General features: G+C 45.5%; 1 protein-coding gene across 1 annotated transcript; it reads left to right on the top strand.

The window, feature by feature from the left end:
• Nucleotides 1-539: 539 nt before the first annotated feature.
• SELENOI (selenoprotein I) lies at nucleotides 540-17,378 on the top strand. The gene is made up of 7 exons (XM_004718185.3): nucleotides 540-611; nucleotides 1,712-1,820; nucleotides 3,876-3,950; nucleotides 7,250-7,512; nucleotides 8,498-8,606; nucleotides 13,638-13,686; nucleotides 15,511-17,378. Exons 1-7 carry the CDS (start codon nucleotides 582-584, stop codon nucleotides 15,746-15,748), a joined length of 873 nt encoding a protein of 290 aa, XP_004718242.3. The 5' UTR covers nucleotides 540-581; the 3' UTR covers nucleotides 15,749-17,378.
• Nucleotides 17,379-17,390: the final 12 nt, after the last annotated feature.

Here is a 17,390-nt window from a genome sequence, read left to right as displayed (position 1 = left end):
ATCGCATGTCGCAATGCAGAAACTAAGAGGTGAAAGTAGCTTCAGACTGCACAGCTAGTGTAAGTGTATTAGAAGTGGTATTGGGGTGGGGGGAGGGGATACAGCTAGAGTCTTGTAAATTGGGAGGATCAAAGGAGGTTGAGAAGATGTGGAAGAACATGTAAGTATTGCATATTTCTCTACTGAAGTACGGTGATATTGTAAAGTTCACTGAGAGGGAAGGATGAATCCATGATTTTCCTGATGATTTGCACACTGGGTGTGTGGATGAAAAACCCACTGTAAGATTAACTCTTTGGTTTAGAAGTTGATCTTTACACTTTCCCTGTTGGTTCTCCCCCTACAAACTCACTCACTCACTCACTCACTCTACTTCACAGTCTCTTTCCCCTTTATATTGCTATTCCACGTTTGTCATTTCATATAAGTAGATATATTTTCCAGGTTCTTTTTGTACATTATTTGGCATTTGAGCAATAGCCAAATTGTTATTGCTCAAATGCAAGGATTAACCATGACTGTTTTGTTTCATTTCGAAACAGTACAGTGCTGTGGACACCAATCCGATCTCTCTGTATGTCATGCATCCATTCTGGAACACTATCGTAAAGGTAAGTCATGGTGGTGAGTTTCTGGAGTGTGGTCCGGGTAACTTTGAGTGTAGTGGTGTTATCCGAGCTCTCCCTTTATTGATTGAGCTCATTGATGAAGACAAAGATGATACTCAGGAAGATGCCATCTTTATAAAGTGCATGAAAACATTTACAGAATCGATTATGAAAGTGGGTTCATTCTAGAAGAAATTTAAATATAGACGGTGAAAAGAAATGCTGATTTCTATCAAGCAGATGCTATGTTTATATTTTAAGATATAAAATGTTCCTGAATGCGGTCTTTCAAATTCCCAACTTTCATTATGACTGATTTGCATGTTGTAACACAAGGATGAGTCAAAAAATATTACTACAAAAATCATAGACACCTCTATTAAGCAAACCCAACAAAATGTGAAGCCATTGCTCTTGACGTATCCCCCAGCTTGGCCGATTCCATTCTGAAGGTGGCACTCCCAGCTCTCCAGCCCCCCTCCTCCTGCCCAGTTCTGTGCCCTCCAATTTACACCAGGCCAAAATGACAGTTTGGCATCCTTGTTGGGTGCAAATCATGTTCTTTCTAAATGTCCTTAGTATTTGGAACAAAAAGAAGTCTGATGGGCAGGGTGATGGGGTGGAGGAGGCAAGGTTTGCCAGTGCAATCCCAGGACCACTCCTGGTGTCCTCGAGGGATGCATGGGTACATTGTGGTGGTGGGAAAATATTTCCTTGGCACACCTTTCCTGGCCTTTTCCTTACCAATGCGGTTTTGCAGTTTTCTTAACACTTCTTCATACCAAGCCCCCCCATGGTGAGCCTGCGTCCTGTGAGAAAATCTTCTCAAGCTCACCCCTTGGGGATTCCAAAAACATCTGCCGCACCCTTATAGGCTGACATCTTTCCCTTGTGATGGCTGGCCTTTGGGAAGCCACTGTTGCATTTGGAGCTTTTTTTGAGCAGGTTTTGTTTGGTATAAGCCCATACATGTGTTTGGTATAAGCCCAGCGCGCGCGCACACACACACACACACACCCGATAGCAGTACTTTTTGGTTTTACCCTCATATGTATTATAGGAAAATTCCTCTGTTTTAATTTATAATTTCTTTATAAAAACAGGTATTTCCTACTTGGCTGGCTCCAAATCTGATCACCTTTTCTGGCTTTCTGATGGTTGTATTCAATTTTCTACTGTTGACATACTTTGATCCTGACTTTTATGCTTCAGGTAAGATTACAACTTTGATAACAAAAATGTGAATGTCTAGAGAAAAATGAGATGCTGTTTTCTGCTTTTATTCACATGCCCATATCTCTGAAAAGGTTTAACTGTTCTATCGTAGTTTGTAAAATAGCAGAATTATGTACAGGAGCCACACTTTGTTGTTATATTTCTAGTATGCCGATTGGATTTAAATCTGCTATGTAAAGAGCAGTGGATTTGAATAATGGAGAAATATTTCATGTACAAGAATATGGAAATTAGGACTGTTACAATTGCCTGGAAAATGGGCACAAACAGAGCCCAGCATCCCTGTCAACTCCTAGGAACCCCCTTTCCTCTTTTGTAATCACCGAAGAAGAAGGGGTTGGGACCTCACTTGCCTTCTGCTCAGCGCTTCCACTCGCCTGTGGCCATGCCAGTGTCCTCTGAAGACGCGTCTTAGACCTTGGCTGGTTAGTGGCCGATGTGGTTTGGCCTCTTTTTGAGGAAATGAAGAAAGGCGTCATTTTGGACCATTTCATCCCGTTCCTCCTACTACACATCAGTGTCTTCCCCCCATTCCCGCCCCTCACTTTATCTCAGACCTGGTTTCTCCTTTAGGCCACAGGGAAGAATTTTAGGTCTTGGGGTAATTTGGGATGATGGAGAGTAGTGGGAAACAAGATGTATTTCCATGGCTTAGCCAGTGGTCGAGGTGAGAGAAGCAGGTAGAGGTAGATGATGGTAAGTAGGAGCTTTAGGGTTATAACTCATATATTGAGGTTCTGCAGGTTTTGCTGAGCTGACTTGGAAATTAATAATCACCGACAACATTGTTTTTGTAGGGAAATTCTGAGTTTCAAACATTTGTGCTTTTTGAAATGATGGAAATTCTGAATATTGAAACACTATACACATGCCAAAATTTTATCAGCTGACATTTCTAGCCCTCGCTTCTTCTGCTCATACAACAAAATGGTAATTGAAGTCGTAAACGCCAGCTCTCTGAAGCACTAGGAGATCCTCACATTCTATTTATTTGAACAATGAGATCATTCATTAAGCATGATTTTGGTAATGCGTTTTTTAATTTGTATTTTAGTTGGTGTTATTTTCTCTGTCTATTTTAACAAAGATTATTTATCATGATTATTAAGAGAATCAAAAATATCTTAGCGCTACCCACAATAACTTGAAATGCATATACCCCTTTGGACACTTCTTTTTCTTGTGTATAAATTAAAATGTCTGCTGCATTTGCAAAATGTCAATTCTCTTTCCAAAAATGTGTCCACATATTTCTGTAGCTGCAGTGTAGTAAAGGTTTAGATGAAACCCCAAAATTATAGTGGCATGTTGTCACTTAGGTGTCAAGCAGCAAAATAAACCATGCGGCTCAGAAATTGGAAATATATATATATATCTTAGAGCTTAAAGGATCAGCTAAATCATGGAGTTCAGATGTCATATTTTGTGTTCACGAGATAGAGCGGTTGTATATTCAAGATCACATTGCTGGGGTTGAGTCCAAAGCCAGGACTACCGGTTCTCGTTAGTCTATCACGAGGTGGGATGGGGGGGGGGGGGGGGAGAGATGAGGTACAGACATTTCAGAGCCATTCTGATGCCAACCCCCAGGAGATAATCTGTCCTCAAATGAAAAGGTCTTTTGTTTAGCTAAGTGATAATAGAAAGAGAGAGTAAAAGATCAATAAAGGCAAAGGGTCAATACATGTTTGTAGTATTATTAGAAGCAATGAGGAATAGATTAATCTAAAGCATTTTTTAAAAATCCAGAAGTATTTTTTATTTTCTATTCTGGGCATATAATTTTCAAGTCATCTTGAACACTCAGTCTTAAGTTAGGAATAAAGCTCAAACCAAGTGCATATTGTTTAAGGGGGACCAGGGAGTATTCCTTTTTCTTAGCCACAGTTTACCGCTATGGTTCCAAACTATATCAGAGAAGTACTTCAGCCTCTAGTTAAGAAGCAGAAGCCTTTCCCCCTAACTTTGTGCACTTTGATCAGAACCGATGTGCTTGGACTGTGTTATAACTGTAGTTGCTTTTCTTTGCAGCACCAGGTCACAAGCACGTCCCCGATTGGGTGTGGATTGTGGTGGGCATCCTCAACTTCTTAGCCTACACTCTCGGTAAGACATTGCCAATGACCCCTTTTAGTAAGAGACGGATGACTGTATGTCCTTTAATTAGACTTACTAATATATGGTTCAATTTGATGTATGTGCTTTTGAGTTTCTCTGAAAAACGCCATTCGTTGCTAAGAATTCAAATAATCTAGATAGGAGTTGGCCCGCTATGGCCCATAGGCTGAATCAGGCCCATCACCAAATTTTGTAAATGGTTTTCTTAGAAACAAAGCTCTGCCGGTGCTTTTATCAGCACAGTGGGAGCACGCAGGAGTCAAGTGATCACCTCCTGCTTGGTGGAGGGAGGAGTGGTCAGGGACAACTGCTGTCCTGGCTGCACTCTTTAGTCTGTCAGGACTGCTTTTCCTCAGGACCATCTGTCTTGTCTGTCTGCATGCCTTGTCTTGTCTCATCATCTTTCTTCACTGCTTTCTCTTTCTCTTGATCACTTACACCAACACCCCGCAGCAGGGGAGTGTGGTTTGCTTGTGTACGCCTTACTTGTTTGTGGTCAGTCTGCTGCAGCTACAAAGTGAACCAGCACAGGCATGTACGGTCCTTGAGGGTGGGTGCTTTGTTCACTGCTGTCTCCCCACTGTCTAGAACTAGGACGGGACCTAACACCCGCTAAGTAGGCACTCAGTAGTGTTAAAGAACCTGTAAGAAAGCAGACCTTTGGTCTCTGTCTGCTTGGAACAAAGGTCAGTGACGTCAACTGAAGGCGGAAGCAGTTAGTCCGAAGCCCACGTCAACCACAGCCTTCTTTAACCTGAGACTGGAAGAGCTAGCTGGTGCCCGACAGCCCACAGTGCCCGGGATGCTGCCAGTTAGAATGGGTACGAAGGGAGAACAAAGTTCAAATGAAAACAAAATCCAGATCTACTGGGCTGAAGGAGACGGGACAGAACCCCTGAGATAATGCCTCTGAGACAGGCTTCTAAGTTGAAATTGCATTCTCTCCTAGAGGCTTTACCCCTTCAGCTAATTAATAGACAGGCCTATAAGATAAACAAGAATAGATTCCTTTGAACAATTAAGTCTATGAGCCGAACAGGGCAGCCTTTGCCTAAACCCGCAGATGCGGAAGGAGGCAGCGAGGGCCGGGGAACCCTGGGCAGAGAAGTGGGGAGTGCCGACATATTGTTACCGGCCGAGGGCTGCTGAGGGGACGAGGTCGGAGGCAAAGGTGGGCTGTGTGTGAGCTCTGCCCTTTCAGAAAGAGCCTGATAGTTTGTGCTGCACTGTACCGTCTACCCATTGCTTCAGGCCCACAGTTCCACAGAAAATCCTGGGTTGGACAATTCGTGGCAGAACTTGCCTCGAGGCAACTTATCGTCTTCATCTGCACCGCTTCGTGTGACTAGTCACATATTGTGTGGTAGAAATATTAATATGTGTGATCACAGTGCCTGCCTATTGGTGTATCCAGAATCAACCTTACCAAAATCAAACGACAGTGATGAAGATAAAACATCTGCACCCTAAGGGTGGAACCGGACTGGGTTCTGGGAGAAAAAGTCCCAAACCTAATTAATATATCATTAATTCAGTATTCATAGTACCTGGGCATGAGTTACACTGAAAAATAGGGCCTTGGTAAGCCAACTGAGTCATGTGGAGAGACTTTGAAGGAAGTATTTTAGTTCCCACCTCGTGAAAGAGGTCCTCAGGGATTTGCGATTCCTCCTTTCAACTGTGCCTTTTACAATATTTCTGCAAGGCCCACTTTGCCCCCAAACGAGGTAGGTACTGGGGATCATACCGTGGTGACCAAGAGAAGCGGTTGTCCCCAGAAAATCTTACTTCCTCATTCACGAATCTTTACCATTAGTCTAATTCTAGTGTCCATAGCTATTAACACGATATTTTGGGGGGAGAAATTGTTTGAAGAAAAAAATTCAGCTTCTTCCCTTTCAGCTCGGTTTTGCCCTCCTTCTCAGGGGCTGTTGCCTACGCCTTGTCCCCCCCCTTTCTCCTGACCGTGCTGGTCCTCTTGATTCGGCGTGGCCATGGCAAGGTAAGGCGATCGGAAGGCTCTCTCTCCAGCCTCTATGGCCACAGTTGCTGGTGCCCTCGGCTGGAGTCACCTGACGTTACCATGTCAGCGGCCTGCCCGCACTTCCATTGCGGGAGCGAAAGCTGCCCTCAGCCTGCGCTCCCTGCTGTTCTCTACGCTCCCGGGCTGGAGACTCGCGGCCCGTCTTTGTCTTCCTGTCCTTAGACTTCACATCTTATCTTTTGTTGCATCCTGTCCCATTTCCTTCTTCATGACCCCGAGCTTTCCATTTCTGCTACCGCTGGCTCCATTCAGATTTGCCAATGAGCGCCCCTCTGGGGTCTCCCTCCCTGGGATGGCACGCCAGCTGGGTTTTTGTCACCCCTGACTCACCTGCCTGCATAGCTCCTCGGACTCCCCACAACTTTTGAGCTGACTCCTTTCTGGTCTCTTTTTATTGGCCCCTTTCCCCAGACCTCGTTTCCAGTCGAATTAAACGCCGTGGCGCGTCCCCCCAAGCCTGCCTTGTGCTTTTCCATTGCCGTCTTTTTGCCGACCGCTCTTGAAATGGCACACTCCTTTCTCGCTTATCTGCTGAAACCCAACTCAGTCTTTGCAGCCCCACTCAGGTTTCGCCTTGGGTAGACACTGTTATCGCGCAGAGAAAGCACCCTTCTCTCGTCTGTATTCCTTTCTGGTTTGTGTGTCATGTCATGCTTTTCCGTCCTCTTTCTCAGTTGTAAATTCTCAGAGGGCAGAAACGGAGTCCTTCACCCACCGAGCATACACAGTTTCAGTAGGGTGGATTCTCGCACTTGCTAATCACGCTCTCTACGCCACACCTTTTCCGGAAGCACTGGTGGAGACAGTAGATCTGTAAACAAGTGACTGTAATATCAAACAGGATGTCATGCACTTCAGCCCTCCATAAATGAGGGTTGGCCGCACACCGGCTAATGTGTGCCCAGACGGTTGAACAGCCCAAGCGCTAGGTGGACTGCTTTGGAGGAATTCAGAATCCCAATCAAAAGCTGCTCCTTCGGGTCGTTCAGCATGTTATCATGTATTTTAATATTTAGGTTGAACGTGAAGGCCTGACAGTTTCATTTCTGTCATCTTTGAATTGTGACAAATGCAGCTCAGCTTTATTTATTCACTTACTTTGAGTATTGGCTGGTGTAACGATCACGTCCTTGTGACACACATACTGACTGTTAGGTTTGGTTTTCCTTCAGTTATTAAGGGAGAGTTTCTCCAGACTGGTGGAAATGCTGACTCTCTCCCTGTGCCTGTGTTTCTGTTCCAGATGGTGTGGACGGGAAGCAAGCCCGTCGAACCAACTCCAGCACCCCCTTAGGGGAGCTCTTTGACCATGGCCTGGACAGTTGGGCCTGCGTTTACTTTGTGGTCACTGTGTATTCCATCTTTGGACGAGGGCCAACCGGTGTCAGTGTGTTCGTCCTTTACATCCTGCTGTGGGTAGTCTTGTTTTCCTTCATCCTGTCGCACTGGGAAAAGTACAACACAGGCATTCTTTTCCTGCCGTGGGGATACGACCTTAGCCAGGTGGTAAGTACTTGTTCTGCCATACAGTTTCAGCACAGTCCTGAATTTTCCAGAAAGTTTTCCCCATTCTTTATTGCCCTTATGCTTTTTGCTTAGAACGAATGTGTGCCTTTGCCCCCTTTATTATCCTATTTACCATGTTATGGAAAAGTTCAAACACATACCCCCACCTCCAAAACGCACACACACACACACACACACACACACACAACTAGTTTGCTAGACCTTTTTCTACCCATTAGTTAGCTTCAGCAGTTACCTACACTCACACTGCCAGTCTAGTTTTATCTGTGTCCTTTCTCATTTATCCCACCTGTTATTTTAAAGGAAATGCCTGACATTCTGTCACTTATATCTCTAGTGATGTTCTCTACACACACACACACACACACACACACACACACACTCACACACACACTCCCAATGCCACAGTCATACCAACTAACCTGTTTTAAGGTTATTCAATGCTCATTCACCTGAACTGATTATGTTGTTAAAGCACACACACATAATTACATTGTTGGTATTGAGTCTTCATCCTCCATATTTGAGTAGAGATAGTTGTTCTTCCTTCTTAAACAAATGCTACTAACACTCCCTGCCTTTGAGTCCCTCTGTGTTGCTAGTTTGCCCATTTGCTCCTAAGGCTCCGGTAAAACCCCTGCAGTTGGGAGTGGCTTTGAGGAATGAAGAGACTGGGGGGCAAATCATATCATTTTTATGGCTTAACCAGTATATGAGGGGCCTTCATGTGCCCTTAAAGGTGACGGCCAGTCGCTTGCATTGTTTAGAAGTTAATGATTTTACGGCATTGTTGGCAAAGAAGATAATTTTAAAGGCAAGAGGACGCCAACAAATCCAGTGTAAGGACACTTCCTGCTTTTACTAAAACGGCCCGAGGAGACTTAGGCTGCTTAGGGCATGGTTGACTCCCTGAACTTCCCAGCTGTTAATGCCTCTTTGTGCTTTTGTCTGCATTTCCTTCCAGACTATCTCTTTTGTCTACATAGTGACTGCGATTGTGGGAGTTGAGGCCTGGTATGAGCCTTTCCTGTTTAATTTCTTATATAGAGACCTATTCACTACAATGATTATTGGTAAGAAGTTCCATGTTGACCCTCTTAATCATCACCTTGTTATCCAAAGTCCCCGTTTGACATGAGCCAGCTCCACCAGCGGCCCTCTGGGCAGCTGAATGGCCCTCTAGCATTGAACCTTACCAGTAAGGTGGGGAACGCGTCTCTTCGGTAGAATTTGATTTGTTCAGCATCAAACTGGATAAATCATGAGAAAATATCCAAAGGGACCACACAAACCTTTGGCAAACTTTTCAACTGAACCTAGTTTGCAGTGGAGGCTCCACATTTAGGGGGACATTGGCTGCCAGTACCCTAGTTATCTCCTCAAAGCTGACTGTTACTAGTTTGTGGGAAATAGACGGAACGAAACATGAGCTAGACTCCAGTGTAGAGTAATTGAGCCTCAGTTCCTCGCATGTACCTATGGAACCGCTAGGGAGGGTGTTGGTAGGGGAGTGAGTCCCTTTTGATCTTAGCCATAGGGGGTGTTCTCCAGGATGAGACGGGGCTTCGAGGCAAAGCGGACGAGGAATCTGCCTTGTGACTTTGGGGCACCGGGAGTGGCACCAAGGACCCTCTTAGAAGTAGAAAGGCTTACTTGTGGGATGTGGCTGCGTCCTTTATCTAAAAATAATGTATTGGGCCTATCACCCCCTTCTTTTGAAAAATAAAAAAATTACTCAGTACCCCCTGGCAATTAAAAACTTTTGTGCAATGGCCCCTGAAAAAGGGTAGGTTTCTGCTTTTGTAGGCACCACCCCCCCCCAGTGAGGGTGGGACCCCTCCCTTGGGAAGCACTGCCCTATCCTTGGTGAACTTTGACAACAGAATGGGAATTAGGCGAGGCTCACAAACAGCTGTGCTTATGGTGTATTTAGCTACTGGGCTTCAGAAACCAAGTGGTTTGGCCATTTCTGTGGCTTTGGACCTCGTGTGTTTTAGGAACTCTCCCTCTTGGTAATCTCCTACATTTGTGGGTAACCTTGTGAGTTATGAATTCTTTACCTTGAAAAGGTTAACCGTCACCAACTTTGTAATGAGGTTTTAGTTTTGTTTTTTAAATTATTGAAGCAGCTTGTTCTGTGACAAAATTTGCTGCTTTTTACATGAAATATTAAATTCAAAGATATGGTAGATTCTTCTGATAGAAATATTTTTGACTATGAAGTAGAGGCTTCTCATTTTATCTGCCAATAGGCATGAACTTTTCCTTGTAACATACAAGTTTATCTGAATTCTACCCTCTGAAGTCAAACAAAACCCCACAGGATTCTACATAAATGAAACTGCCTTTTTAACGGTAGGTTTAGTAGGTAAAAATGACAGCAGGGCAGTAGGGCCCAACCAAGTGTGGTTCTGCTGTTAAAGTGGTTGGGGTGCATACTGAGATTGCCGTACTAGAGTCGGGTACAGAGGAGCAGGCTGGAAGGAGGCCGATTGCTTCTGTTTGACATGTTGTGAGTTTGCTTTGGGGTCTGATAGATACTTTGTATCATGGACAATTTCAAGTACTTCCCATTTCTGTATAAGCCATCCTTCGATTCCATCACTGGCTTCCACAGTTTTTAGTATCCGGGTCAGTCTTACTTCTTACGCATCGCTGCTCTTTCCCCTCCGGTCATTTCAGAGCACTCAGTGTTTTATACCTACCACGTCGTTGGCATCCCGCCCCGCACTGCGCGCCTTCACCTGCACCGGGTTGCCATATGGTGCCCTTTCCTGGGCGCCTGATGGGCTCCAGGGCATCTTTTGCAGTGCAGACCTCGTGTGGTAGCAGAGCATTTTCTCTGGTTTTGCTGATCTGAAAATGCCTATATTTTGCCTTTCTTTTTCTTTCAGCATTTTGAATATGTCCTCTGGCAGCCCTTGCTTTTGAGTCAGCCCATATACGACAATCATCTTGTATTTGTTATTTTTCTCTTGCTGCTTTCAAGAAACTTGCTTTATCTGTGGATTTCAGTAGTTTATGGTGTGTGTGTGCGCACACACTCCCACACTGCTGTCTGTTGAACTTTTCTTAGATCTGTAAGTTAAGATTTTTGAGTAAATATAGGAAGTTTTCAGTCATTCTCTCGCCAGATATTTTTTCTTTCTTGTTCTCTCTCCTTCTTTGGGACCCCAAGTTACCTGTATGTGATTAGAATGTGTGATTGTTTTCCTGCAGGTAATTTCATGAGTTTTTGTGTGTGTTTTTTTGAGGCCCTACTGGGAGCCGAACTCATGAGTTTTTATTATTGTTTTTTTAACTTCTCTATTCTTTGCATTAGTTTTTATTTTTTGATCTTCAAATTCACTGTTTGAGCCCGTATAATGAATTTTTCATTTAAGTTTTTTTTTTTCAGCTATAGAATTCATACCCCTCCTTTTTAAAATAACAATTATTGTGGTAAAATGAACCCCAAATAAAATTTGCCGTTCAACTATTTTAAAGTATAATTCAGTGGCATTAGCTATACTCACAGTGTTAAGTAACCATCACCACTGATCTATGTTCAGAACTTTTTTCTCCTCCCCAAAGCAATTTGTACCTGACTTTTACTTCTTCACACAATGTTTTCAAGGTTCATCTATGTAGTAGCATATATTAGCACTTCGTCTCCTCTTACGGCTGGGTAAGTAATACCCAGCTTTCAAAAGGAACAAGATTCTGTGATTTCCTTGTTGCCAGGATTCCACCTCATAAACCTTCCGTAGCTCTGCTAGCCTCTGCCCCAACACACTGACTCAGGCCAGCGAGACTTCGGCCTCCCGCAGCCCGAGCTGAGTGGGGTACTTTGCGGAAGCTAGCGCAAACTCAGGCCCAGCCCGAGCAGCCCGGTGCTCAAGGAGGAACAGCACTCCTGCAGTTTCTCTGCTCCTTGCCCTGCTCCCTGAGTGCTCCCGTTTGCCTGCTGAGTTTGCCTTTTCACCTCCCTCAGGGTCCTTTTTGTCTGGTGGCTTTAGTGAAAGTTTGTGTTTAATCGCCATGCCTAGGTCACTAACAGACATGCCAGGATTGTATTTGTGGCAATGTTCTCCTTGGATTGTCTCTCGTTCTCTTCCCATCCTTTTGATGACAGCCGTGGTTTTTGGTTCCTGCCTGGTCTTCGGTCAAGGCAACACCAACAGCAGTCTGTTACTATGGGAGACCTAGACTAGAGAGTTTAAGAGATTCACTTTAAAACAATTAAGGGCTGTTTGTAGGATGCTTTTTGGTGACAATAAGTCCTGTGTGGTAGGGGTTATGCATTGCACTGCGATCCACAAGGTCAGCAGTTCAAAACCACTAGCCACCCCCTGGGAGAAAAACAGGGCTTTCTGCTCCTGAAACAGTTGCAGTCTTGGAAACTCAGGGCAGTTTGGTCTTGTCTTATAGTGTTGCCATGAGTTGGCATCGACTCAATGGCAGGGAGTTTGAGGGTTTTTGTTTTTTACCAAAGAAGCAGTTGTAGGGTTTCACTGTTATACGCCACGAACATCTGATGCGATAAAATATGCCAAGACTCTGGAAGCTAAAAATTCTCTTGGTAGCAAATCCTTTGCAGGTCTGTCTGAGTCTATTTCTAAGGCCTCCGAGGTGCCAGGGCTTCTGGGTCCTTGCCTTCGTCCCGGCACTAGGCCGTCCCCGCTCGACAGAGCAGCCTGTCTCACGCTCTTCCCTCAGCCACCTTCTCCCTGGGAACACTTTCTTCCAGTTGAGTTTGGAAGTACCACAGCAGTTCATCTTTTGGGATAAGATTTCTTTTTGGTGGTTTCCAATCTCTTCATCAGTTTTTAGCAAAATTGCCTCAGCAGTCGTCGTGAAGGAACGCTTTTCTACCTCTTCTGGTCATTGCAGCATCGATCCCCGAAGCCAAGTGTAGTCACCGGAGTCAGGCGTGGACCAGCGATGGCGAATATGTTGAGTGACAATAAGACAGGTCAACGTGGGTGTCTAGGAAGTCGCCAGAAGTATTTTGTTCGTTTGTTTTTGGAGTTTGCAAGCAAGAAAGACGAGGAAAGTTTATTTCTGTAGATTGTAGACTCAAAGAATTTTGAAGCTTCAGCAGACAAGGGACGCACTTCACTTACAACTGTTGGATCAATGATTCCCAGGGGTTGTCTGATTTCCCCAAGGTACATGGCTAGATCTTGGGGTCGTCTGCAGAAAGCTTGGACTTAGAAGACTCACCAGGTACTGAGGGAGCAAAGAAACTCAGTGAAATCCCCAGGTAGTGCCCAGGAGGAGTCGCCACCGAAAAAGGACACCACCTGACGTAGCTAGGTGGTTAAGAGACACATTGAGAGACTGCTGTCAGGAAGGCAAAGAGAGGGGAGGGCTGCAATGAGCGGATAGTCAACAGAGGGTGTCGCACAGCAGGCCTGGTGAGGCCTTTGGAGAGCTGGTCAAACTCACAAGAATGAGCCAGGGTGCTCGAGGGATTGAAGCCCCAGAAAAGCGTGCCAAGTACCCCGAAACACAAGAATGAGACAGTAGGCATGGAGGGCAGCATTTCCAAGGGTAGGGCGTCCTGGAGGTCCATTCTTATTTTTCAGTTTGCGGGGACAGAACTGGTAGAGACCGGGAAGGGGTTGAAACGGAGACTGCTGGAGAGGTAGATAGGTATAAACAGGAAGCAGCAGGATACGTTCAGTACCCCACCCCTCCCAACACCCCAAACAGTACCCCTTTACTGTGCCGGTCCCTCTGGCCAGCCACTGCGCTAGGTATGTGGGAAAGCTGGTAATTATCAGAGCCCTTAGGGGTTGGGACTGCTATTACCTCTTCTTTTATCAATGAGGAAAACAGAGGCGCGGGCGCAGAGCTAGGCTAGGATATTTGAAGTTAGGTTCCCCGTTGATAGGGCAGCTCAAATCCAGGCCCAGTCTGGCGCCTTGAGTCTATGCTCAGAACCACAAACTGCTCGCCTCCCATTCTTCCCTGGTGTAGGCGTTGTCCAGAAATATACTTTCATTACAGAAACAATCTGGAGAATTACTGGGTCTAAAAACACTGCATATTTTTCATGTACTCAACATAATGACTACTCTTGAATGATTATGTCATGAGGACTTCATTCTTCCTTCTAGGTTGTGCATTATGTTTAACCGTTCCGATGAGTTTATTAAACTTTTTCAGGTAAGTTTCTAACTTCGACAAGCAACATGAAAATCGTTAAAAATTGCTGTTTAGATGAATTTAAGGACCACTTTCTCTTTTGGAGCCTGCATTTTGAAAAGAACCCAACGCAGCGCCTGTTTTGAGTCTACAATGAGCTTGCTCATAGGTTAGGGTGTCCATGTGCGTTCCTGGAGCCCTGGTGATGAGGGAGGCGTGTCACTCGGGCTGGGCTGCTAAGCAGAAGGTCAGCAGTTCATGGCCACTCCCCAGGAGACAGAGTTACCTCTCAGGTCCACAGGGACAGCTCTACCCTGTCCTCTAGGGTCGCTGTGAGTCCGATCAACCTGCTGGCATGCCGAGAGGGAGGACTTGCTAATAGCGTCATAGCATAGGGGACGCTGTTCCCTTGTTAGTCTGGGCCTTGCCAAGCCCTCTTCTGATGTGTCATTTTTTTGGCGAGTGAATCTGCCTACCGGAGGGAGGACCTTATCTCTCAGTTTAGATAGATGATCATAAAAGGGATTTTCTGAACCTGTGCCATTTAGAGCCAAACACACCGTGGACTTCTGCTAACCCTTTCCAAACGACACCATCTGGAAGGCCGGCCGGCCGTGCCTGGGCTGGAGCAGGGTGGAGCGGGTAGCTTCGTTTCTCAAAACGAGACCCTTGCCCCGCCCTTTCTCAGCCGCTCTGAATGGATAGGCTGTGTCCTGCATGCATTTGGCTCCCGGTGTCTCCTCTGCTTCCCGCTTTTACCCACCAGCTCTCTCAGCTCTCACAGAGTTGTGTTGAGGTTGCTAAGCCCAGCTCTATCAATCTTCCCTTGTGTAGCTGACAGTCATAGAGGCCTTCACATTGAAAGCTGTAAGGCCGTGTTTCTCAGTCTTCATAATGCCGTGACCCTGTCACACAGCTCCTCGTGTGGTGGGGACCCCCAACCATCACATTATTTCCGTTGCTACTTCATCACTGCCATTTTGCTACTGTTAAGAATCGGGCGACCCCTGTGAAAGGGTCGTTTGATCCCCCAAAGGGGTCACAACCCTCAGGTTGAGAACTGCTGCTGTAAGGGCTTAAAGAACATTTGAGTCATTCCCTCCTCATCTGTGAGGCCCTGATTGGCCAACGGCTAATCCAAGGTCATATAGTTAGTTAGCGGCAGAACCGGCACTGACAATTTTCAAATTAGCAAACATGGAGGCTCTGAGCTCAAAATAGCTCTGACTCAAGTGCGTATTCCTTCGGGATTCAGGAACACCTCTGAGATACTCATCTGAAGCATGTTCTGTGTTTCTTTCACAAATTACTGTTAGACTATACTCATAGGAAAAGAAAAAGGCTCAAAGACATTCCTAATTCATCAGTTAATCATAGTTGTTTGGTTTGGGGAAAAACAGGTGGAACGAGGTGTCAGTAGGAGTCCCTGGGTAGCACCAGTGGTCAAATGCCCAGCTATTAGCCAAAAGGGTGGTGGTTGGACCTACTTAGAGGTGCGATTGTTGACAAGTCTGGCGACCTGCTTCTGAAAGATCACAGCCCTAAAACCCAATGGAGCAGTTCTACTCTGCACACAGTGGTGGCCGTGGGTCCGAAATGCCTCAGTGGTGACTCCCAATAAGCGGAGTCTGGACTCCTGTGAGTCAGCGGGGCCACTGGTAGTAAGGTAGGGCGCGCTGTGTAATGGGGCTATTCATGCTGGCTGTGCATATGCCATAGGACTATTATTGTAAGCGTGAAATGAGAGGCTTGACATGAAAGTGCTTTTGAAAACTACAAACTATTTAGTATACGCCTTGTGTAATAATATTTTCTGTATTACTTGGTTTCTTTTTCTTTTTCCAGAAGCTATAGAAATAACACCTTGAAACACAATTCGGTCTATGAAGCTATGGTCCCCTTCTTTTCTCCATGTTTGCTCTTCATTTTATCTACAGCATGGATCCTCGGGTCACCGTCAGCTATTTTAGAAATGCATCCTAGAGTCTTCTACTTTATGGTTGGAACAGCTTTTGCCAACATCACTGTGAGCATTTTTCTCTTGGTGGGGGTAGGGTGGAGAGCATACAAATGTACACAGTAAAAGGTACACCAGTTGGACCCTCTCTTCATGGGCACTTGCGTGATCATGGTTGCGTTCATGAAGTTGTGCAGCCACACTGTGCCACCCTTCCTACTGTGCTTCCCAGACACACCCAGGAACACAGACTCATTGCCCCTCTTGCTTCTGATCTGTTCATTCATGTCACTTTGATCCCAGAGTGATGGCAATCATTCCATAAAAGAGCACAAGACTCAAGACGAACTTCCTTTACTAATTAAGCTCAAACTGTTATTTGCTTTAAGGATGACTTCAGGGGGAACTTAATGAGCCCTGGTTGCCTAATGGGTTAAGTATTAGACTGCTCACTGCCAGGTTAGCAGTTCGAAACCACAAGCTGCCCCTCGGGAGAAAGAGGAGGCTTTCAACTCCTGTAAAGAGTTACAGACTCAGAAACCCACAGGGGCAGTTCTACCCTGTCCTGTAGGGTTGCTGTGAGCCAGATTGGCTCGATGATAGTGAGCTTAGTTTTGAATTTCAGGGGATCATTTCAATGCAAGGTATGAACTTTAAAGATTACATCAGGGCAATAGTTTGAGAAGGACTTTTCCTAGCCTCAGTGGATCCAGAAAGTCCAGATTCCATAAAAATATGAAATTGTGTTAGCTGTGTTTAACCTTTCAATCAGGATTCTCTACAGAGCCTGATGAAAACGTTTAGGAACAGTCCCATGCCATTCGTCTGCTTTCCTGGCAAAGGAGGTAGTTGTGCCAGGAGGCGATTCGACTCAAGATCTAGCTCCTCCTCCAGCTCCTGGCTCTTTTCCTCTGCTGCTCCAGGGAATAGCCAGTCACCAGTGGTCTACTCTGATGCTACGTAAAAGCTTTTAAGACCCACGCACTACTCAACGAGCAGAAGCACCGAGAACATCGATGGACTGCAGTTTCCCAGGAGGTCGTGCAGCCTCAGCCTCTGAGCCAAGTGAACAAATGCATGAGCTGGCTGGTTGTGCACAACATGCATTTGTTTAATCAAAGAATCGAATGTAGACTTTATAATAAAGGAGACATTTTTTGTAAAGCCCTTTTCAGGCTATAGCCTAGCAAAAGTCCAGGGAGGAAGGAGGAGAGGGAGTTGTCCAAGAAAGACCTAGCTAGGTCAGCCCGCGAGAAGGCTTGTCCTCTGGGCCCTTAATGGAAACCAAACTCGCTGCCATTGAGTGGATTCCAACTCATAGTGACTGTGTGTGAAGCGGGGGCCACAGGGAGTTGGTGGTTTGAACGTAGCTTGAGCTTCTGGGTTCCCTCTGTAGAGTGGGTTTCACAACCCAAGGCCGGCTGACTTCACAGGGTTTGACATCTAATGGCATTAATGCCTTGTATCAAAAGGCGCTCTGAAAACACAAAGCCACGTTTGAGTTGGCCGTTGAAGGGAAAGGAAACTAGAGGGGTTCTGAGGTGTTGCTCAGGAATGTGACTGAATTGGATGGAGCACATCTTTATGACTGCTGTAAGAAATTTGGTTGTTTGGCAGTGTGGGGAAGCCTGGAATTTAACTGCCCCCGCCCCCAAATATCATAGAATTGTAACATTAGAAGAAATATATTTTACCCAAACTGTTACCCTTTGTAAATTCTTTACACACACACACACACACACACACACACACACACACACACACACAC

This window comes from Echinops telfairi, unplaced genomic scaffold, assembly GCF_000313985.2.
Source record: "Echinops telfairi isolate 266 unplaced genomic scaffold, ASM31398v2 ScPeMD7_9;HRSCAF=40, whole genome shotgun sequence".
Classification (NCBI taxonomy): Eukaryota; Metazoa; Chordata; class Mammalia; order Afrosoricida; family Tenrecidae; genus Echinops; species Echinops telfairi.
The sequence above is the reverse complement of the archived record's forward strand: the minus strand, read 5'-3'. Positions and strand labels throughout refer to the sequence as shown.